The following is a 23,798-nucleotide window of genomic DNA, read 5'->3' as shown; positions in this document are numbered from 1 at the left end:
CTAGATAAGTGCTCTTTGAGCCTCATGGAAATTGTGATTGTATATAGGAACCAAAAAGTAAAAGAGATTGAGTTGGAGATAGAATCTTTGAAAGAAAAATTAGAATTACAGAATAATACAAAGGAATATAAGGAAAGGGATTTGGTAGTTATGGAGAGGATGACTAAATTTGAACAAACAGTTGTAGATAATAAATGTAAGAAATTTCAGAGGGATCTTGAAGATTACAATACAGGACAGGTGAGAAGCTATAGGACTAATGCTAGAGTAAGGACTAGATCTAGAGCCCACCCCGTAGAGAAGGATTCCATCAACAGGGGGTGGAGACAGAAAGAGACCACAAGAACTTATCCCTCTAGACAAGAGCGAGGAAGAGGGGAGAAAAGGGCCACCTCTCCTGATATATCAGATAGAGCTAGAACAGACGAATTGACACATACACATAATAGCCACACGTTAGAGCTGGGAGCAAGACCCAGAGAGCAAAGATCAGATTTCCACCATGATTCCCAAAAAGATTCTGAGGTTTTTTTAGAACAGAGACACACAAGACGGTACGGGTCCCCAATAAGAACAGAGTGGGGAAGAAAAACATCCAAAAGAGGAAGACCCCGAAGTATAGAGGGTGCAGAGGGGGGAAAAAGAAGACAACCAAGAGGGTGGGATTGATTAATCAGACTATCAACCCTGCCAATGTCTTTAACCTCTCCAGTAAACAATTTACCCCCAGTGAAAAATCCCTTTTAGCTAAAGGACTCAAATTTGCGCCTACTAGTACCCCCAACATTTTCAATCTGTTTGTTGAACTAAACAGATTTGTACGTACCTTATGTAGAAAACGCTATTTCATACAACGTGATCTACAACAACATAAAGAAGAGGGAATGGCCATTACCCTTGATTCAGGGGATGATATGGCACTTTACAAACCCTTTTGGAGGATAACCCCATTTCTGAAATTGATCCCCCCAAAAAAGTATTTGACATTAAAAAGAGTGGCTTTTAGCATAAATCTGAGTTCTACCCTCTGACATACAAGAGTCCCATGGTCGAATGCTTTTATAAAACCACATTAGAAGACTTTAGAAACTTATGTCAACAGAAGAAATCAACAAACAATAGGGACAAGAGATTTAACACTAATCTAACTAAATGGGAGCGTAAAGCTCTGCGTGATCTTACCAAAGACACTTCCCTGATCTTTAGAGAAGCGGACAAGGGGGGTGGCCTGGTGGTGCAGGACAGAGAGGAGTATATTATGGAGGCACAGAGACAATTAATGAATACTAATTTCTACAAACTGTTGGACTTGGATCCAACCGCTTTGTACCTAAGACAATTACATAACTTATTTTATGAAGCCATGGCCGATGGAGTTATATCCAGGGAGGAATTAAGTTTTTTGTTTATTAAACACCCCACTGTTCCTATCTATTATCACCTCCCTAAAATACACAAATCACTTAGTTCACCACCAGGGCGTCCCATTATTTCTGGTATAGGTTCTTTGTCCTCTAATCTGTCTTTTTATGTTGATTCCATTCTTCAACCCCGTGTCTCTACTTTGAGGTCACACATCAAAGACACCACCCACTTTTTGCAATTAATACAGGATTTTGTGTGGAAGGATACATATGCTTTTTTGACTTTGGATGTACAAAGTCTTTATACCAATATCCCTCACGATCTAGGTCGCGATGCAATAGCTACTAGACTTAGAGCTGATGGTGACCTATCTGAGAGACACGGGGTGATCCTGTTAGATGCTATTTCCTTTATACTTCAGCACAATTATTTTTTATTCATGGACACGTTTTATTTACAGGTGATGGGGACGGCCATGGGGACGAGGTTTGCGCCGAGTTACGCCAACCTCTACATGGGCCTCTTTGAGGACACCCATGTGTGGGGTGGTGACTTTGGCGCGAACCTCGTCCTCTATGGCCGCTTTATTGACGACCTTTTTATTATTTGGGACGGGGATTCTCTTTCGGCACAAGAATTTGTTTCTAGTTTAAATTCTAATCACTTCAATCTTCAATTCACCCATTCCTTTCACCCCTTTACCACTAACTTCCTGGATATAACTCTAGAAGCCAGGGACAATAGAATATACACCTCCAATTACAACAAGGAGGTGGATACTCACTCCTACCTGCACTACCAGAGCGCTCATTACCCGCCTTGGAAGAAAAATATTCCAAGGGGGCAACTTATGCGGTTGAGGCGCAACTGCACAGAAAAAAACACATTTCTAGAACAGGCCGATTCCATGGTAGAGGCATTTAGTGGAAGAGGGTATCCCCATTCCCCGTTAAAGAAAGCTGTTAGAGAGGTATCAGATCTGGATAGGGATGCCCTACTTAGACCGAATAAAATAAATAAAAAGGAAGAAGATTCTAATGTTAAATTGGATAATCTAGCTTTTATATCTACATATAATAATGAAAGCATGCAGATCAAAAGGATTGTATGTAAAAACTTTAACCTTTTGAATCAGGATAACCTCTTGAGAAGCCACCTACCACCCAAACCGAAATTTATTTTTAAAAAGAATAAGTCACTTAAAAATATTCTTGCTCCTAGTTTTATTCAAAAAGCTACCACACAACAGACCAAAGGGGACTCTTGGTTGATGTCGAGACCCAAAGGTTTTTTCCGATGCGGGGTTACCAGGTGTACCACCTGCAAACATATGTGTAGGAAAACTACACATATTCACATCAAAGAGGGAGAGGAGTATGAATTGACTAACTTTATGAACTGTGATTCATCTTACATAATATATCTCCTCTCCTGCGGGTGTGATCAGAAATACGTGGGGCGGACAACAAGAAGCATTAAGATTCGTTTTATGGAACACCGCCGTAATATTGTCAAGAAAATCTCCACACACAGTGTCTCCAGACACTTTAGGGATCACCATGGGGGGGACCCCAGTTCTTTACATCTTATAGCAATTGAACAAGTGGGTGTAACGAAAAGAGGGGGTGATCGATACAAAACCTTGTGCAAACAGGAATTATACTGGATGTTCAAACTGAACACTATATATCCAAGAGGATTAAATGAAGCAGTTGAACTTAACTCAGTGTTATGACTGTTTGCCAAGGGGTTTAGATCTTTATTATTATTTTTTTTAAATATATATATACTTTATTTCTTCATTTACTCCCTCTTAACATTATGACTACATGAATAATATTATTGACATGATCAAATATGAGCTGAAAGATCATCCGGTATGTCAATCGCTCATCATTATATTATGGGCGTCTTTGGTTGTAGTCTTAACCTGACACCCCAAGAGTGGGTTTTAACTATAGTAAGAAATTACTATCTGTGATCTCTATAAATATATGTTTTTTTCTGTTCCCTATGCCTCCTCTAGATATCTAAAAAGGGGTCTAAGTTTGAGATAGACCTAGTAGCCAGAGACATCCATTTATGCTTTCCCCTCCTCTTCTCTCCAACTTTATCAATTACTAAGATATAAATACAATCTATAGCCTAATGTAAATATCTCTCCATTAACCCTGCTATATATTTTGTATACGAAACCTTATGAATTAATATAGAATATAATATGGGTATGCTATACTCATTGGTAGTAGTCTATATAAATCATGTATGACATATTATATGTTTCTCCGTGTGGCTGGCATGGTGGTTGGCGGAAATACATGGATAATAGTGCTATTGATGGAATGTGGGACGCCTCCCACCGTGAACCACACGGAGCCGTTTCTAAGTGATGCGATAATAGACGCGTTACCCTGACAGCATCGAGCGCATCACGTCATGACGTTCATTGAGCGCATTACGTCATGACGTTCACGTCCGAGGTCTGCGAGAATGACGCTGTGCCAGAATACGGACCGCGTCATTACTACGTGGCCGGGCGATGTTGGATGACGCAACGGGATGGGATCCGTTCGCGTCATCCCCATTGATTACTGACACCTACGATACGAGTGAGGGGGAGGAAACCCCCTGGCAATATATAAAGTAGTGGACAGAATCTCTTCACATTTGGGAAGGATTGCTAATACCGGGGATTTGTGCAGTACGTTTAATACACACACATTTGATCCACCCCGGGTTTTGTGTATTACAACACATGTTAGATATTTTCAAAAAAGAAGCATGTGATCATCCCATACGAAAATAAAAATAAATATAGAATTTTGGAGTTTTTGTCACCTTTTTAATTCATATATTTGGTAATGTATACTTATACTAATGTCTGTCATTAATTGGGTCATATTATGAGATAAGCTGTCCGCCTGCTGAACTCCTGAACATTGACTGACTAGACGTACATGTAACTCTCTTGTGTCCTTACGGTATACCTATCTGTGTAACTTTACTTGCCCCCCCCCCCCCACCCCCACACACACACACACACACACACACACACACCTGCTTACCTGTTACCTACTTGGCTGTTGTATAGCAAACCGAAGACAAATTCCTAGTATACGTAAGTATACCTGGCCAATAAAGCTGATTCTGATTCTGAAATTCTAATTATCTATGCAAATGAGCAGCCATATTGTTTGGGTATATTAACCCCTATCTAGAGCTTAGTGGGCACCTTGAAACAGTTGTGTAAACACAATGAAACGCGTTGGTGTGAGCTGCCTTTCTGCATCAATCCCTGGACCTGCACTGTTTGGAGATTGGACGACCTGAACCAAGTTCCCCCCATTTCACTGGGACCCAAAGACCCCAACTAGAGGTATATCAATTGAACTGTGGACATTGCTAAACCATCTACCTTACCGAGGAACTGCAATACTGCGGACTGCCAAGCCGCTTAAAATTATCCTTGGATATACCTGCGGTAATTATCAATGTCGACATTCGACCATTTAGTGGGTCTATGGACTTTTAGAAGGGGACTACATTATAGGAACAGGTCCTATTATCTCCACAACTGCTTTATCAGTGCACATGAGAGTTTTTTCCTAAATCCTTTTTCATTAAGGTTTCTTAATGTTTTTTTTATCATATATCGTTACTCCATATGGATGTTACATTGGTTTTATTATGTATTAAATATGTTGTTTGATATACTTATCTCATTTATGACCTACTAGCGCTATTTATTTTTAATGCCTATTGTATGTGAGGTCTGACCAACCTCTTATATAGCTGCTGTGTTGAACCTCCCCAATCAGCGCCTGGTTAGAATTACCAATTGGTAAATTCTTCCTTTTTTGCAGGCTCTCACCATACCTGGCAATTTGAGACAGGATGTCCGGGATAGCAGAGGGTTGGGTGGGGGGGCCAGTTGGAATCTGGATGGATGGAATCTGTGGTCCCACAGTGGCAGAGACACTAGGTCCCCCCACCTCAGCCTCAGCCACATAACCCTCCTGTGACTCTACCTGCTCACCCACCTGTGCTGTGTTATGTTAAAAGCAAATAGAAGAATGAGGGGAAAAAGTGAAGAAAAAAACAACATGAGACTTTTGGAACCACTAAATTAGTTTTTTAGGAATATGTGTGTAAACTTACCTGGCAAGTCATGTGGATTCAGTATTTCAGGCAGGTCCGTGTCCATATGAGACACCCCAACCCCCTCCTCGTAGCTCACACAGTCCATCGCCATCTCCTCAAGATCTGTGTATTCCACAGTGGCAGCTGGACCTCCCCCTGTTGCCCTCGAGGCATTCCACTCCGCAGACCTCTTGCCCTTCAGGCGGGATTTGAAGTCGGCCCAACTACATATGGGATTAGAATTAGGGGCAAGGGACATAAAAGTTATGAATACCTGCTTTAATTGATAGTACACATGTTATGTATTTGGTTGCTATAGGCAACATCACATCTAGCTAAGTTTTTAATAATACTTGGCTCAGAAAATGGTGTGTCAATATACACTTACCGTCTTCGAACTTCCTGTGGGGTGTGGACTATTGAGCCGATTTCATTAACAGAATCAGTGATGTCCCTCCAGATTCGATCTTTGGATGCATCACCCATGTTTTTGCTGCCTCGATGAATTTTTTCCATGGCCTGTGTGACCAAAAAACGTAACTCCCTCTTAGTGAAGGCGGGCTGTCTTATTTATTTTTGGATGTAGCCTGTGAGCTATCGTCCTGTCCGTCCTCACCATCTTCCTCTTCGCTAGCTGCTTGTGTACTTTGTGTTTGAGATGGTAGGCCTGAATCTCCCTCAGTTTCCCCAGTATCTATGTCTGGCAGGGGATTCACTCCTAACTCCTGTGTATCAGAAGATGGAGTTTGAACAGTACTGGGTCCTGCACTTTCAACATCCGCACTGGCAGCTTCCAGCATCTGCCTCCGCAGTGCTAGGCGCCTATGTGTCAAAGTGGACATCTGCTGCTGCACCTGGTCCATCTCTGCTGCCATCTGCTCACGAGTAGCCATGTTGCTGGTGGCATGTGTGTTTGCACAGGTGTCTAGCGATTTATAGCTGCGTGTGATTTCCAGTGCGGTAATTCGCACAGGTGTCAATTATGCTAATACTTCCAGTAATTGTTGTACTGGCTATTTAAAACCCTTGACTGCAGCCTGTGTGAGTGGGTGTATGATGATAAATGGTGAATCAAGACACAAGCAAGGTGGACGTGTTGCCTATCACATTTCAGAGTAAGTTTTTATTGCAGTATATAGCATAAAAATGTGCATTTGTTAGCTTGCTAATTTGTTACTGTTGTGTTGCGGATGGCGTATTTAAAACATTTTTTATTGTATTTTCAAATAAATTAGTATATTACCAAACCAAGTATGTATGGGTGTGCAATGGTCCTTTGTAGTGGTTTAAAATGGGTTTTTGTTGTTTGGTGTTTAATGTTTTTTTAAAAAAAATTTTTTTTACATGTAGTATCTAATAGTTATATTACCTGTAATTTCCAGTGTGATCATTCTAGTGCTGAGAGTGTTTTTTTATTTTCTTATTGGCCATTTCTCTCTCTTGTAGGTGTCTCTATTGTTTATTTGGCCCATTATATTTGAAGTGGCAAAGTAGGCCATTTTTCAGTTTCTGTTTCAAAACAAGTGTTCCTTTATTTTCTGAGCAGGTAAGTTGCCTGTCCCTGGGTGTCATGGTGTGTGTTTGGTGAGAGTGTGTAACTTATTTCTTATTGGCCATTTCTCTCTCTTGTAGGTGTCTCTATTGTTTATTTGGCCCATTATATTTGGAGTGGCAAAGTAGGCCATTTTTCAGTTTCTGTTTCAAAACAAGTGTTCCTTTATTTTCTGAGCAGGTAAGTTGCCTGTCCCTGGGTGTCATGGTGTGTGTTTGGTGAGAGTGTGTAACTTATTTCTTATTGGCCATTTCTCTCTCTTGTAGGTGTCTCTATTGTTTATTTGGCCCATTATATTTGGAGTGGCAAAGTAGGCCATTTTTCAGTTTCTGTTTCAAAACAAGTGTTCCTTTATTTTCTGAGCAGGTAAGTTGCCTTTTTTTTCTTTTTTGGATTTGTTTTTGTGTTAAAAAAAAACATACTTAGTACTTTTTTCATATATTGTTGCAGTAATTATTTGGGTTTGTTTTTTATCTCAAAAACTTTGTTATTTGTGATGGTAACCTATGTTGTAGGTACTTAGCTAACTGTGGCTATTTTTTTTCTTCTTCGTATTTTCATCATGAAGATATGGAGTACGCTCCTGCAGTAAGTGAACACCCATACACTTTTACTTATATTATTTTTTACAATGTGTGGTGTTAATTGATTGTGTTTTAATGATTCTTACCTTCATTTGAAGTTGGTGATGTCCATTCATGTGGTAGCTGAAGCCCTCCCTCCACAACCCACGGAACCACTCACACCCCAACCGGCGCAAGCCCTCCAACCCCAACCGGCTCTTCATACTCCAAGGCAACTGAGGCGTGCAAGGCCACCAATTTTCCGTACCCGTGTCCTCCTTTTTGGGATGCCTGATGATGTAGTGTTGCGCAGATACAGACTGCCACCTCATCTAATCCTAGACACTCTCTCCATAATAGAGAGTGATCTAGAACAATCCATTAGGTATCCTACAGCAATACTAGCATTGACACAATTCCTTGCTGTGTTAAATTTTTTTGGCCACTGGTTCATACCAGCATGTCGTAGGAGATCTGGTTGGCATGTCGCAGGGCCAGTTCAGTAAGGTCCTGCAGCATGTCAGCCAAGCTTTCCTAACCCGAGTGAAGCAATTTATCTCATTGCCTTTGGATGTTGGTGCCCTGGCTGTGGTGAAGCGGCAATTTCAGGAAGGGGGTAGTCGCTTCCCACACGTTATTGGGGTTGTGGATGGGACACATGTTGCTATTGTTGCGCCAAGACATAATGAAGAAATATTTAGAAACAGGAAACTGTTTCATTCTCTGAATGTAATGGTTGTTTGTGGCCCATCCCTCCAGATCCTGTGCCTGAATGCTAAGTTCCCTGGGAACTTCCATGATGCCCATGTCATTAGACAATCAGGGATATGGCAAAGATTAAGAAAGATGGAAGGCCAAGACATGTGGCTATTGGGTGAGTTTTGTGATTTTCATTATTTGAGCAGTCATATTTTTGGAATTACATTCTTTAATGTATTTTTCACCTTTTTCTATTCTCATCTTATCAAACAGGAGACCGTGCATATCCTTGCACACCCTGGCTCATGACTCCTTGCAGTAAACCCAGGCCAGGACCACAGACGGCATTTAACTCCACGCTTTCTGCCACTAGACAGCTGGTGGAGCGCACGATTGGTGTTCTTAAAGGGCGTTTTCGTGTGCTCCACCGCACTGGTGGCGACATCATGTATTCGCCGGAGATGGTAAGTAAAATTGTGGTCCTGTGAGCTATCCTACATAACATCGCTGTAAGGAGTCGCGTAGAGCTTCCCCACACGGAGGAATTGCCGGATGAGGAGCCAGGGGTTGGGCAGACATTCCGTGGGGGGAGTGTGTCCCGCCGGGGGAATGCAGTAAGGGCTAGAATTGTCCGGGATTATTTCAGGTATTGTGTTTTATTTTAACTTAGTTTTGTCTCCCAAAACTGTCTGTATTTGTTTATTATTTTTGGACTGATGGCATTTAGGTAGCTTGGTAAAATTCAGAGTGTGTTGCTTTTGTTTTGTGAGTCTTTATTATTGTTTCAGTACATAATTAATCTGTAATGTTCTCCTTATCATGTTTATTGTGTAAGATTGTTGTAGACAATGTTTTTTTTTTTTTTTTGAAACAATAATTAAATTTGGGTTAATTGTGTTATTAACCAACATTTTTTTTGTTTTAAATTTTATGTTTGGCTTGTGCATCTGTTTACAATAAAAATGACACAACATCTGATCCTAAAATTCTAAAACTTTGTGACTTTGTGTAGCTGATTGTTCCAGCAAAATGTGGTAAGTACACAGATTGTAACACTTACTTTTTTTTTTTTTTTTTAGATTTTTGTGCTCTCTCTCTCTCTCTCTCTCTCACTTCTCTCTCTCTCTCTCTCTCTCTCTCTCTCTCTCTCTCTCTCTCTCTCTCTATATATATATATATATATATAGACGTATATGTTTATGAATTCCGGAAAAATATTATGTGTGTGTATGTATCTATATAACTATCTAGAGACATATATCAAAACATTGTCATGTGTTTATTTTTTTCTTTCATCCTACAAACCTACAATGCTAGTTATTTCTAAGCATTTATTTGGAATACAAATTTGCAACAATAAGTGTGTATGTGAGTGTGTGTGTGTGTGTATGTGAGTGTGTGTGTGTGAGTGTGTGTGTGAGTGTGATTGTGAGTGTGTTTGTGTGTGTGTGTTTTGTGTGTGTGTGCGTGTTTCCGCGGGTGCGAATCTCCGCTGATGCGAACTGTACACACTGTCCTGCACATTAATGTACACATATCAATAAAGTTTAATACAGATGACACCATACAATTACAACCAATGAAATGCCACCACACACTATAAATATATGCCCATGTATGGAAAACGCCATTGGCCCCATGCGCGCAGCTGCCTTTTCACGCCGGGAGCTGGGCGTGCTAATCTCGGTCATGGACCGCCGCGTAGGCCGCGCAGGGCCCGTTATCCCCAATAGGGTTAAGCGCGAGGCCTAGGCGGAGGTCCGCCGCATACTGCGGATAAACACCCGGACACAGCGCAGCATTATCCAATTGGAAAGGCGGTGGAGTGACCTCAGCCGTTGCACGCCGGAGCTGCGCCAACAAATTAGCATCTGCCGTAGATGCAGTAAGTTAAACAATTTACATAAAATATGAATATTACACTGAGATTATTTGCAGGATTATTAAAATGTTAAAAATGCACATTTTCACTAAGAAGTGCTATAGTTAGAGAATTAGCAGACTGTGTAATGACACTATTGTAGCACAAACCTTACACAAGTTTCAACATTGTGTGTGGTTATGGCTTGCAGTACTGAGTGTGTAGCAAAGTGCTTGTGAAAAAGTTAATGTTGTTGTACTGAGTTGGTACACAGGCTATCGGCTGAACAAAATAACTTGATCTGTGTATTTAACATGGTACATAACAATGTATTTATGAACTGCTGATTTTTTTTGTAAAAGCCACAACCTAATTATTTCATATGTCATTCTAGGGCAAGCACAACGGCGAGCAGCAGCTGCAAGGCGCCGACTTCGAAGGCCAGCCCAAGCCCCTTCTCCGCCCCCCTCCCCTTCTGTGGCCCACTTCCCCTCTCCGGCCCACTCCCCCTCTCCGCACCCCTCCCCCTCTCTTTCCCAATCCCCCTCTCCGGCCCACTCCCCCTCTTTCCCAATCCCCCTCTCCGGCCCACTCCCCCTCTCAGCCTCCCTCCCCCTCTCTTTCCCAATCCCCCTCTCCGAACCACTCCCCCTCTCCGCCCCACTCCCCCTCTCTTTCCCACTCCCCCTCTCCGGCCCACTCCCCCTCTCTTTCCCAATCCCCCTCTCCGGCCCACTCCCCCTCTTTCCCAATCCCCCTCTCCGACCCACTCCCCCTCTCTGGCCCACTCCCCCTCTCTGCCCCTCTCCCCCTCTGTGGCCCAATCCCCCTCTCCGCCCCACTCCACCTCTCTATCCCAATCAATCTCTCTGCCCCCCTCCCCCTCTGTGGCCCAAACCACCTCTCCGCCACCCCCCCCTCTCTTTCTCAAGTCCTCTCTCTGCCCCCTTCCCCCTCTGTGGCCCAACCCACCTCTCCACCACCCTCCCCCTCTCAATCTGACCCACCCTCTGTAAGCTCCTCCCCCTTCCATCCTCTTTCACAAATCCACCCTCCTTCCCCCACTCTGCCTCCTTCCCCCATCCAGCCGCCATCCCCCATCCAGCCGCCATCCGGCATCCAGCCGCCATCTCCGCCATCAGAATGGGCAGCAGAGGCCCCGGAGCCACTTGAGGGAGGTGGGCAAGTGGCAGAGGAGAGTAAGTTCACACACATTGACATTTCATTTTGAAACGTATTTAACGTCACATTCTAATAAATGCAGTGTTGTACTGTGGCCAATCTTTTGCCAAGGTTAAATGTTTGCCTTCTTCATCATGGTATGGATGATGCTTTTAAATTTGTGTGAGGAACATTAGATGCACAGTGTCTACGTCTGCAATGTTGAGGATGCCCACTCTAGGTCGACACTCATTATGTCGACAGGGTTGCCTGGACAACAGGGTTTGTATGTGATACATTATCTGCAAAACAGTTAGACCTGAGTGGAGTTTAGTTTGTTGTTTGACTTTTACACTTGTGACTGGGTATTCCAATATTTGCACATTGAAGGCGCAGGCTTCACTTTGTTAGGCAGGCTAAGGACACAGTGATTTGTGTTGTGAAAGTTACACTCCTACAATTTAGGATTTTAACATTTTAAAAGCTGTTAGACCTTATGTAGTAAGGCAGGCTTTCAGGGAGTGTGGGCATGCTAGGATATGTTGTCCTTCTGAAGATGTTGATATGCAGAGTGCTAATTTAGGGCCAACCCCAAAAAAGATAAGTCTGCTTCACTCCAGATGTGAATGAATCCCAGCATGGTGTTACATTTACTAAGATAGTAGTTCTATTTAAGATGGGATGTTGCCCATAGCAACCAAGCAGATTCTACTTGTCATTTATTTCTCACCTTCTACAAGATAATATGTTTAATGTTATTGGTTGCTATGGGCAACGACCCATCTTAAATAGAACTCACATATTAGTAAATGTACCCCATGGTGTGGTACACTTTCTTAAAAATATAAATAAAAAATACAAAACATTGCTGAGCAGGCTTGTGTGTTTTTCTGCTACTGTTTTCTCATTAAAACATCCATGATGTAGTCACTTTGCCATTAAAGCAGGCCTGTCAAAAATTTGGACCGCCAGCTGTTGAGAAAGTACACATCCCAGCATGCCCTGAAACAGCTTTAGCATTCTCTGACAGCAAAACTGTGTCAAGGCATGCTGGTATATGTAGTTTCACAACAGCTGGAGGGCCACAGTTTGGACATGCCTGCATTAAAGTGTGCTTTGTGCCTTGCTTGTATAATAGGTAATGTGAGTAAGTTATTAATGTTTTCTTTGCCTCTTCATTTCAGATGTGGCAGTTGGAGATCCCACCAGTTTGCCTGCTATTGTTTCCAGGCTTAAAGGGAACCTGAGGGCCGTGCTTGAGGACCTTGAAAACTTAGAAAAAAAATTCTAAGATGAAAATTTTTATTTTTTTTAACATTAGTTTAAAAATAAATAAAAAAATAAATAAAACAATTGTGTTTTAAGTTAAGCGGGTGTTGTGTTTATTAATGCTATTTAGGAAAAGCAGATTTGCGTGCAGAAATTGGTGACCTAAAACAGTTCACACATCTTATTTAAGAATATTTTATTTAAATTACACAAACAAAAAAAAAGACAGGAGCTTATTGTTTATAAAAACATGTAAACACATTTATTCACACACTACACCTCTACACCAAAAAAAAAAAAAAAACATTAGACCAGGCACATTTACCACATCTATATCTTTTATTTATTAATTTAAATGTTTGCCTACAAAGTATTATTCAGGTATTCTTTGAAGACTTAATTGGTCATGACCATTATCATTCATTACACTAATTGGTATCGTAATTGAGAAAGGCTTGTGGAGTTTGAACTGAAAGGTGTAATTTAACTTAAAAAAAACACATTGCTGTGCGTTTTTTAGCAAAAGCGTGGGCAATTTTAAGAAGAATGTGTAAATCTACGAGAAGTTAGTAATTTTACGATGAGGTTTGTGGTAATGCGATGGGTTCGCATTAGTGCAATGTCATTTGGCATACGCCTACTTTGTGTAATACTGTGTACGATATAGCAAAAATACCTAGGGGTGGATATTCGCTATTGTGTACGGTATTCGCAATTTTGCGTATATGTTGTGCGAACAAACAAAATAGCGATCAACTCGGAATCACCCCCAGAGCACAGTATCAATACAATCACATGATCTCTTGTAGCTTCTACTCTATCTATCTATCTATCTATCTATCTATCTATCTATCTATCTATCTATCTATCTATCCAAAATCCCTCACTGACTGACTGACTGACTCATCACTAATCCTCTTACTTCCCGATATGTTAGGAAGGTCAAATGTAACATAGGTATTCTGCAGGTGGGAAATACTAAAACTACGTAATTAGAATTTTAATAAACCTTCCCTAATGGGATGAAAAGGGTGTTGACATAATGACATCATTACCGATGCATGGCTTGCATTGCGTGAACTATAATGCCTAACAGACAATCAGATGAAGATTTGGATTACACCTCCAGTGTATAGAATTTAATAAACTACAAAAATGGTCCTGTCACTTTTTACCATATCGGCTACGGGTGCTCCTCGGGTAACTCTAAGAACCATGGATTAATATTTACTTACATTAAAATGTCTCAAATTTACATCTCTAAAGATTTATGAAACTTTTTAACAATCATTTATATTTATATCTGTGTAAATCAGAAACTCCTGTGTGAAGAACGGGTAGAACAGCTAGTGTATCATAAATTCTAATAAAAAAATACAGGTGTACATTATGCATGTGTACAGTATGTTTAGTGCAAAAAGAAAGTGGGAAGAATAAGTGTCAGCTGTATCAGGTCCTGCCACTTCTGCTGTCTATCATCTGTGCAATTGCCTCAGATGATAGATGAGAGTGACAGTGCCCACCACTGACAGGAAAACAACAAAGCGTGCATCTCCTATCCTTATGGCTGTTAGAGATCTTCTGTTGCCTTTGGCATTGTAGAGTGTATCTCCTAATGGCCAGGATACAGAACAAATACCTGCTACAAGCAGGAGTAGTGATGTCTCAGTTGAAGTGCCTGCTTTGCATGTAGATTGTGGGGGATAGGAGTCAGCCACTGGTGTCCCTCGCTCCTGAACAGCAACAGAAAGCCACCACCGGAACCGGATTCTGGAATTCCAGTTCCATTGCCCGACTTTCAGTTCATGTTGAGTGTTTGTTTGAGCTACTGAATTATTGACATCAACCATTTTAATTTTTATATTTTGTTTATTGCCTTTTTTGTGTGTGGTTTTTTTTAGGGCATTTATTTATAAAAGTTATATTTTATATTTAGATAATTTTTATTTATTTCATAAGCATTTCTAGTACACTGTGAGTGGTGCTTTGCTGCATCTGCAATGCAAAATAAGACCCAAAACTTATAGGAAGAGATGGTACGCTCCACCTTTTGGAGCATCTCAATTCAGCAGGGTGTCTCGCATCGTATAGTGTATAGACATTACGTGCATTAGGACTCAGCTGTAAGTATTCCTCCATTCATATTTGAAATGCTACGATGATATAGTATCAAAGATATGAATGGAAACTAGCTTTATAAAGCACATTTTTTATATCGGCTAGATGTAATTTACATTATGCTTAACTGGAGGATACATAGGGGCATATTTACTAAGATTCGTATTTGTAGGGATTTGGTGGAAGATTAAACACGAATGACATCATTTGTATAAATTTGCAACTTTTTGAATAAAGTGCATGTAATTTTCTAAGCTGCCGAGTTGTCTTCATTTGTATTTTCCGATGTCGAAGGGATTTGTATTGTCGGGCAGTGTTTTACAGGAGTGATTAGTAAAACACTGCCGTACTTAACACAATGAATCCCGGCCAGATCATTGAGATCCGTGCAGGGCTTTATTGTGTACATTATATGAAGTCTGTAAAGTGTTAAAAATCTTTAAAAAAAATTGCGTGGGGTCCCCCCTCCTATGTCTAACCAGCCTCGGGCTCTTTGAGCCGGTCCTGGTAGAAAAAATACAGGGAAATAATGACTGGGGTCCCTCCATATTTCATCAACCAGCACCGGGCTCTGTGTCCGGTCCTGGTTCAAAAAATACGTCCCCCGTATTTTTTAAACCAGCACCGGGCTCCACTAGCCAGAGAGATAATGCCACAGCCGGGGGACACTTTTATACTGGTCCCTGCGGCCGTGGCATTACCCCCCCCAGCTAGTCACCCCTGGCCGGGGTACCCTGGAGGAGTGGGTACCACTTAAATCAAGGGATCCCCCCCTCCAGCCACCCAAGGCCCAACCGCAAAATTAATTGGAGTCAACCACAAGAGTGACCCCAATTAACTTTGCGGTTAACCACAGACCGCAAAGTTCCCATCATTGGTTACAATGGGGCGCCGCTACGCTACATTGTAAGCAGTGCGCTCCTCTGATTAACAGTGCAGGAGCGCACAGCCAATCAGGAGAGCGCCATGATGTGGTGCTCCCTGATTGGCTGGCAGGACCTTCACTGACAGGAGTCACGGGGGATCCCGCAAGTCGGGGAAAGGGATTCCATGTGCAAACATGGAAACCCTTTCAGTTCGTGGTTCGGGTTGTTCGTTTTTTTAATTTAACAAGTCCCTAGATTACAAACTTAAAGAAGAGGACCGATCTACACATGATTGTTTGTAAGTATATTTTTTATTTACAGGTACCCCGTGGATTCTACTGGAGAAGAGGACCGAAGGGCTCCATGTCAACATAGGTAAGTATGTATGTGTGTAAGTGTGCATGTATGTAAATTAAAGTTGTATTATCACGGTGTGTGTCTTGTGTTTTTTGGGGGGAATTTTTTGTAGTAGAACTACAGATACCAGTGGGCCCGTTATTCTCCTGCATGCTGGTACTTGTGGTTCTCCAAGTACCAGCTTGCAGGGGAGGCTTGCTGGGACTTTTTCTACATAATCAATATTCTTTATTTTTACACTATGGCTATCAGCCTCCCATCCACCGCCCACGGATGGGGGGGGGGGACAGCCTCGGGCTTCACCCCTGGCCCTTGGGTGGCTGGATTTGTAACATTTACCGGCAGTGTTTGGCTATTGCCGGCAGGGATTGTGAATACGAATTGTTAGTAAATTACCGAGGTGTATACCCAAACAGGTGTGTTTGACCGATGGTGTATTCATTCGTATTCTTTTTCTTTGCCCTCAAAAAAAATATGAATGCCCTCATCACTGCCGAGTTTTGTGTTTAGTAAATTCCCGAGATGACACTTTGAAAAAAAAACACAAAATCGGTCAAAATCGGGAGCTTAGTAAATATACCCCATAGTGTTAATTTTCTAATATTATCGTATGCTCTATTTGTTCATGCTGCATGTATGGAATAAAAGAATACAGACACAAAATGCTTTGATTCATTCAATTTAAGCTGAATTGTACTGGTAACATGATTATAGGAATCAAATAATTTAACATGCTCAAGTAACAGTATGGTGGCAGGGCCAATCTTCTTCACTGGTGGTGCCTCTAGTTCTTGCGTCCTCCCTTCACGGAGCTCTGGTAAGACTGAGGAACAAAAGGTTGTGGTGTAACATATTGAGGAGCAGCAGGTTGTGGTGTCACAATCTGAGGAGCAGCAGGTTGTGGTGTCACACACTGTGGAGCGGCAGACTGTGGGGTCACAATCTGAGGAGGAGCAGGTTGTGGTGTTACACACTGTGGAGCAGCAGGTTCTGGTGTCACAATCTGAGGAGGAGCAGGTTGTGGTGTTACACACTGTGGAGCAGCAGCTTGTGGTGTCAGAATCTGAGGAAGAGCAGGTTGTGGTGTCACACACTGTGGAGCAGCAGGTTGTGGTGTCACAATCTGAGGAGCAGCAGGTTGTGGTGTCACACACTGTGGAGCAGGTTGTGGTGTGACTACTTGGTCTGTGAAGTATAGAAAGTTTTATCAGGCAAGAAACTTCAGAACTATGATCATGTAAACAAATTGATCAAGTAGTATGTTTCTCTACATCAATCAGTTCTTAAATGCTGGAATTTTCATGGTTCAATATATTCCGCAGTAATCAGCAAGCTGCAACTCACCCATATATGTAATAATATATAAAATACTGATATAAATATTTAAATGAATTTTAAAGTGACCTCCATGTTCCTGGCACCTAATTGCTAATTTGGTTTTGCATGGCTCTCATATCTGGTTTCACACACGCCGGCCTGAGGTAAAGCAACATTTAGGATTTGTAGAAAAGATTCAAAATGTTAATTCCTAATATTAATAATTCTGCATTACTGCTTATAGTTATTTTTGTGATTATATACAGGTAATTTCTTACAGAATCAACTTCCGTGTAGATACGGTAACAGTCTTATAAGCTGATAAAGTTATCAATTGGTTTAAAAAGTTATTAACAGAGATGACTATACAAGTACCCAGGTTTTTGCAGGGAAACCAGAAAAGGCATGTGCACAGTATACTATCTTTTCTATTTCCTTTGGAGGACACCACTTTTTATTCAGATTTAGTTACATTAATGCCTAGTAGGTAAATGTCTATTTGTCAGTTATCAATGTTGTCATCTTTAGACACGTGTTTCATGTGCCTAATGGGAAATTCACCACTGCTTGGGCAATTAGGCAATTGAAGCAAGCTTTACGATGCAGCCTCGCTGTTTCTGATCTTCTAGACAACGGAATATAAAGCATCATTATTTGCACTGGCATCTCACTAGTTTATACAATGCATTGTCACTGATAATTGTCAGCATTAAGATGGTCTTATCCCTAATGTCAGTGTTACTTTCCTAATGAAAACAATGTACTTCTGTCACACTAGATTAAGCCTTTCCATATTTTATTCAGATTACATTTCTATATAAGCATTATCAGAGGATCAGTACGAAATCCCGCTACACGGGATCCCGGCGGTCGGAATCCCGACACCGGAATCCCGACCGGCACAATCCTGACAGGGGGGCGAGCGCAATGCAGTCCCTTGTGGGCTCGCTGCGCTCGCCACTCTGTGGGCACGGTGCCTCGCTATGATCGCCACACTAATTTATTCTCCCTCTATGGGTGTCGTGGACACCCACAGAGGGAGAATTTGTCGGGATTGTGCCGGTCGGGATTCCGGTGTCGGTATTACGACCGCCGGGATTCCGTCCGGCGGGATCTTGACCGCATCCCATTATCAGTCACAATACTTCAATTAACATACAAAGCCATTATCATAACTGCATCAAAATACATTTTTTACTTGTCTCAATATACAGGTATCTCCAAGCTGGACTCCTCAGCTCTGTCTGCACGAGTCTGCGCTCCTCATCCACACCTATTACCTGCTCCCATCTCTTGGCAGCAATCACTGTGTAGATTGTCCCCACCTTGTACAACAAGCCGTCAAGTGTTTCCTGAAAATTCTCTGCTATAGGCAAGCTTATCAAACTTCCTAGCCACCTTCCTATCCTCCCTAAAATGTTCTACCCAATTACCACCACTCTGTACATTTAGGTCACAGTATACATATATTATCTTTGTATACTCAACAATCATTATTCCGATCTCTAAACTAACATTGCTGTGTGACTGGATAATATAGCTTTTTTCCCATTGCTTTTTGGGTGGACCAATGTGCAATTTGTGGTTTATTTATCAAACTCCTACAATAATAGCCTATAGATTGTAAGCTTGTCTGTCAACAGCCTGTCTTGTTTTGTTATCCTATTTTATCCCAATTCACAATGTGTTGTAGGTTAATCTGGCGTTACATAAATATATGTTAATAAATAATAACTAAAATAAATAAATGCAGAGATATTCTGTGCTACCGATTCTGAATCTCGTACCTTGACATGGTAGGTCAACTACTGGAAGACGTTGGTCCTGTTTCTGTTCACTGTGTTCATGATGATGATGGTGATGATGTTGATGTTCCTGACGCTGTCCACGACCTCCCTTGACTCCAGACATGGCTTGTGCTTGGTTTTGGACCACTGGAACCTAAACAGATATCAGTGAAGGATTTCTCTTTCCAGGTTTTGTTTGATTTTCCAAAGGCTGCCTCTTATATATATATCAGTGACCTAAATTTGGAAGACATAACTCATGACATCAGCAGGAATTAGTTTGTCACATTAGGAATGTGGCTATTTCAGATTCTTCACTAGGATCATTAATACTAATTTCCTCCCTTAAGTGTAGGTGTTCACATTTGGTCCCCCATCACCTGAATAAGAATTTTATGATTCATCTGCAGTTCAATATCTGTATTATTCTCTACAGTGCTGCAGACATCCTGGATTGTCATGTAAGGGTGGACCATGATCAAACTCCTAATCACTAGTAAGGTGTAGTGTGGGGAGCACCAATACAATGGTGTGTACAGTCATGACAACGTATGTAACTGCTTTGCAAGCAGTACAAGTTTGTCCAAAAGACATTATTTGTTTTTTTATCACACATCCAGATCTTGGGCTAGGTGCATATGTATGTATTAAGTCATCCTGTCACTCCTCCATGTAATTGTTACGTAGAGCACACAGCCATCTGAAACAGGGAAGCAGAAAAGCAGAACATTATATAGTTTGCTCTGTACCTACACAGCCATCTGCCCTGCTAAGCAGAAAGCATGCTCGCCATAGAGACTAATATCTCTGTCTGAGCCTTTTCTCCATCTTTCATTGCTCTGGGAAAACACAAGAGAAAAGAGGCAGAATTTTAATTAAAAATGCTAATTTAAACAGCCCCTTAGAAGCTTCTGTAGTTTGTAATTTTTTTTTTTTACTGCTTAAACATGTTAAAGGTATGACTATTGTTGTATGTAAAGACATGTTAGCAAAGCATGTCATATAGTGAGTGACGAGTAATTAAGATGGACATATGAGTTTTCCTCAGGGCATCACAAATTAATTTGCTATTTTGAAAAGTGATTCATGCTTTATGATGATCTGGGCAGTACTTCATTCATTGGAATTAATGGTTTGTAGTACTCACATTTGTGCCATGTACAATAAAAACTTGGAAACCATTCATGTTATACATGGTTGAGTCACATTATTATGACCACCAGCTAATAACCAGAGTAACCACGATGTGCAGCACAGACAGCAGCTAGATGGGCTGAACTGTCATTTTAGACACACGTCTGGTAGCCCTCAGGTTCATTTTGACAATGAGCTGCTCCGTTGCAGCGTGTCAGTCGGCCCTCACGCACGTTCCTGGCCCACGTCCTCCTCTCACATCAATGGCATGTGGCACTCCATAGTTTCCACATCAGTTATTCACAGTAGTTCCATTTGTCCAGTCACGATATACCTTCACCACAGCAGCACGCGAACAGTTAACAGACCGCGCTGCTTCAGAAATACTGCCCGTGGCCTGAAAGCCGATAATCATCCCTTTTTTTTTGTAACTTGGATAAATCGACCTTTTACCTATGACGGCAATGAGTGATATGTGTGCAGAAAGCCTATCGTGCACCTTATATATCCACCAAGCCAGCGCATATCACGTGACATACTTCATGGGCTACACGCTGCTGACCTCAAATGTAGGAGGCGGTCTTAATAATGTGACTTGATGTATATAAAAAAGTAGCTGCTCAATCCATTTTGTAATACACTACAGGTGTGTGAAAGGGAGGGGTTATTCTAGACAAAAAATAATAATAATCAGGTTTTACCCCCAGCACACCAAAGGTATCAGCAATAAAACTTGAACACTACATGTGTGGCACCCCACTAAGTGAGCCACCCATCCCTGTATATTTTCATTCATGAATTGTAATATTATTTAAATATGTTGTGTCCCTGTTTGTTTTATCACATTGGTGACAGTTAGACAGCAGCCGTAAAACCAGCACATGGTAATCAGGGACTCTTAAGGTGCCCATAGACTAGATGACCTGTAAATGGTGATTTCTCGTTAACGATTTCCCTTGAACTCCCCCAGTAACTCCCTGGCAGTCCTGAGCAAACAATATAGTACAATACACATGATATATCTTAAGATCTAGGAGCGGCTACATCCAGGAGCATGCTGTCATTGACGATAGCTTCAGATCTTCCCTGCAGCTGGGAAAATCAGGAGCTCTGACCAACGACCAGCAAGACAGTGCATTGTGATCGTTATCATTCACAGACACTGAACGATCTGCACTATTATGAACGATTTCTAGTTCCGATCTGTTGGAAATGGCGAAATTGCTTATAATATCGTCTGGTGCTGGGATGAGGACCCTTCGGCCCTCCAGCAGTTGTTGAACTACACATCCCAGCATGCTCTGCAACAGTTTTAGCATGGGCAAATAGCAAAACTGTAGCAAGGCATGCTGGTATGTATAATTCAACAACAGCTGGAGGGCCAAAGGTTCCCCAACCCTGGTCTAGTGTATGGGCACCTTTACCCTTGTGCTGGATTCAGAGTGTGACAGGCAGCTCCAGGAAGTACAGTGAGTCCATGAAGAGAACTGTTAAAAAGCAGGTGGGTGGTCATGTTAGAATGGAGCAAGAGGGGAAAGGTGCAACACTGCTACCGACTCGCACATTTCATGTTCTCCCAGTGCCCACAAGTGAAGGAGCTTCTCGGTTATGGCAGAGCGGTCCTGCATGTCTTCCTGGCTTAGGCTCTGCTGGTGGCAGTGTTTGATAGGGAGTCCCATATTACCTGACCAGAGGAGAGATTTGCCTCCTAATAAAGGCGGTCCCATCTTGAGAGAGACAGAGGTGAACGGCTCCAGAGGTGGCTTCCAGCTTGAGAGTGACAACAGTGGGTGGATTAAAGCTGGCCCATGTTACACAGCACTGAAGTAAAGGCTGCATGTGCCAGAGAGAGGGACGCGGTCTCAGTGTACAGAAAGTAGAAACCCTTCCTTATTGTGCATTAGTTACTGGTCACTGCTCACCCCCGGGAGCACACATTGAGGACAGACTATCAGCAGTTAACTCCCCTCCATGCTGCATTTATCACTGACTCCTGTAGTGCCAGAGCCTAGCAGGTTAAGGACTGTGAGGCGTTTGATAGCACTGTGACACTTTCAGTATTGACCACTGCACTGCTAGAGAAGCCCAAGAGAGTCATTTCAGCTTTACAGAGACAAATTATGTTTCATATGGAGCCAGAAGCAGCACCACTCCAACAAGCTTTGCGGTATCACCAAGGGATACTATTGAGGAACAGCTCTCTTTAATATTTATCAAAATGTGCAAAAACTTTAAAGGACTCTCAGTGAACTAATAACTTATGAGAGTTTGCATGCATGCCATAACTGAGGTATAGAAGGGAAATTATTATAGAACTTGATGTTAAAACAAGTGGTAAATGTTTCATAGTTAATTGCTTGTTTAATGCTGTAATTACTACTATCTAATATTATCCCAGCCACCTGTTTTACATACCGATCCCTTAATATTCATGCTTAAATGCCAATTACAAGCAATGATCTATCATATTGCATGGTGACCAGTTATTTACTCACGTACCGTTAAAAAGTAACCATTTCCTTTAGGGTAGATTTTGTATAGGTAAGAGGAACTTGCAGCAAATATTGGGGCAGATGTATGAACCTGGAGAAGGCATAAGGAAGTGATAAACCAGTGATATGTGCAAGATGATAAAGACAGCAGCCAATCACATCCTAACTGTTAATTTACATATTGGAGCTGATTGGCTGGTGCCTTTATCACCTTGCACATATCACTGGTTTATCACTTCCTTATGACTTCTCCAGGTTAATACATCTGCCCCATTGGGTTCTATTTATGAAACAGGGAAAATAGTGAAGTGAGCCAGTGAAGAAGTTGCCCATGGCAACCAATCAGCTGCTCCATTCAATTGTATAGTATGCAAATTATAAATGTTACTTCAATGCTGATTGGTTGCCATGGTCAACTTCTGCACTGGCTCACTTCTCCACACTTTTCACTGCTTCATGAATAGACCCCATTAACCTTTTTGCGGAACTGAACACAGACTAAGGGCGGGATGTACTAAGCTCTGCCGCCATGGTATTTGCCTTCTCAGTGCTCCTTTGATATCTCCACAGTAACCCCTCCTGGCGCTGCCATTTGCTCCCATTGTTTTCTGCCCTGCAATCACTGGTATGAACTTATATAAGCACAGCCTCTTCTCCGCCACGGCCACTTCCTTTAGTTTCTTAAATTAAAAATAATGCACAGTCTAAAGTGAAGCCATGATCCAGCAGGTGCATGATGGTTTATAAACCAAACTGGAAGAATGTAGGTTCAAAGGAAACTTAAGGAAACATTACTTTAGAGAAAGGTTAGTGGATAGGTGGAATAGCTTCCCATCAGAAATGATAGAGACTGAGGGGGACATTTACTAAGCAGTGATAAGAGCGGAGAAGTAAGCCAGTGGAGAAGCTGCCCGTGGCAACCAATCAGCACTGAAGTAACATCTATAATTTGCATACTATAAAATGATACAGAGCTGCTGATTGGTTGATGGAGCAACTTCTCCACTGGCTCACTTCTCCGCTTAGTTACTGTCCCCCTAAGACAATAGAGCAATTTAAACATGCTTGATATAGACATAAGAATAGCCTTACAAAGAACTAAAGATCAGATAGGGTT

At 41.7% G+C, this 23,798-nt stretch overlaps 1 protein-coding gene across 4 annotated transcripts in view; it reads right to left on the bottom strand.

The window, feature by feature from the left end:
• Nucleotides 1-16,617: 16,617 nt before the first annotated feature.
• Nucleotides 16,618-23,798, bottom strand: part of LOC135057624 (uncharacterized) — a 117,444-nt gene continuing 110,263 nt past the window's right edge. For 2 of the 4 annotated variants that reach the window (XM_063963444.1, XM_063963447.1), the window contains exons 2-4: nt 19,805-19,894; nt 19,056-19,292; nt 16,618-17,136 (exon numbers count right to left, since the gene is read on the bottom strand). In XM_063963444.1, the coding sequence (XP_063819514.1) occupies nt 16,736-17,136; nt 19,056-19,179 (525 nt within the window). In that variant the 5' untranslated portion in view covers nt 19,180-19,292; nt 19,805-19,894 and the 3' untranslated portion in view covers nt 16,618-16,735. The remainder of the gene's footprint in view (nt 17,137-19,055; nt 19,293-19,804; nt 19,895-23,798) is intronic. The other 2 variants (XM_063963446.1, XM_063963445.1) reach the window with 2 other exon arrangements.

This window comes from Pseudophryne corroboree, chromosome 3 (assembly GCF_028390025.1).
Source record: "Pseudophryne corroboree isolate aPseCor3 chromosome 3, aPseCor3.hap2, whole genome shotgun sequence".
Classification (NCBI taxonomy): Eukaryota; Metazoa; Chordata; class Amphibia; order Anura; family Myobatrachidae; genus Pseudophryne; species Pseudophryne corroboree.
The sequence above is the reverse complement of the archived record's forward strand: the minus strand, read 5'-3'. Positions and strand labels throughout refer to the sequence as shown.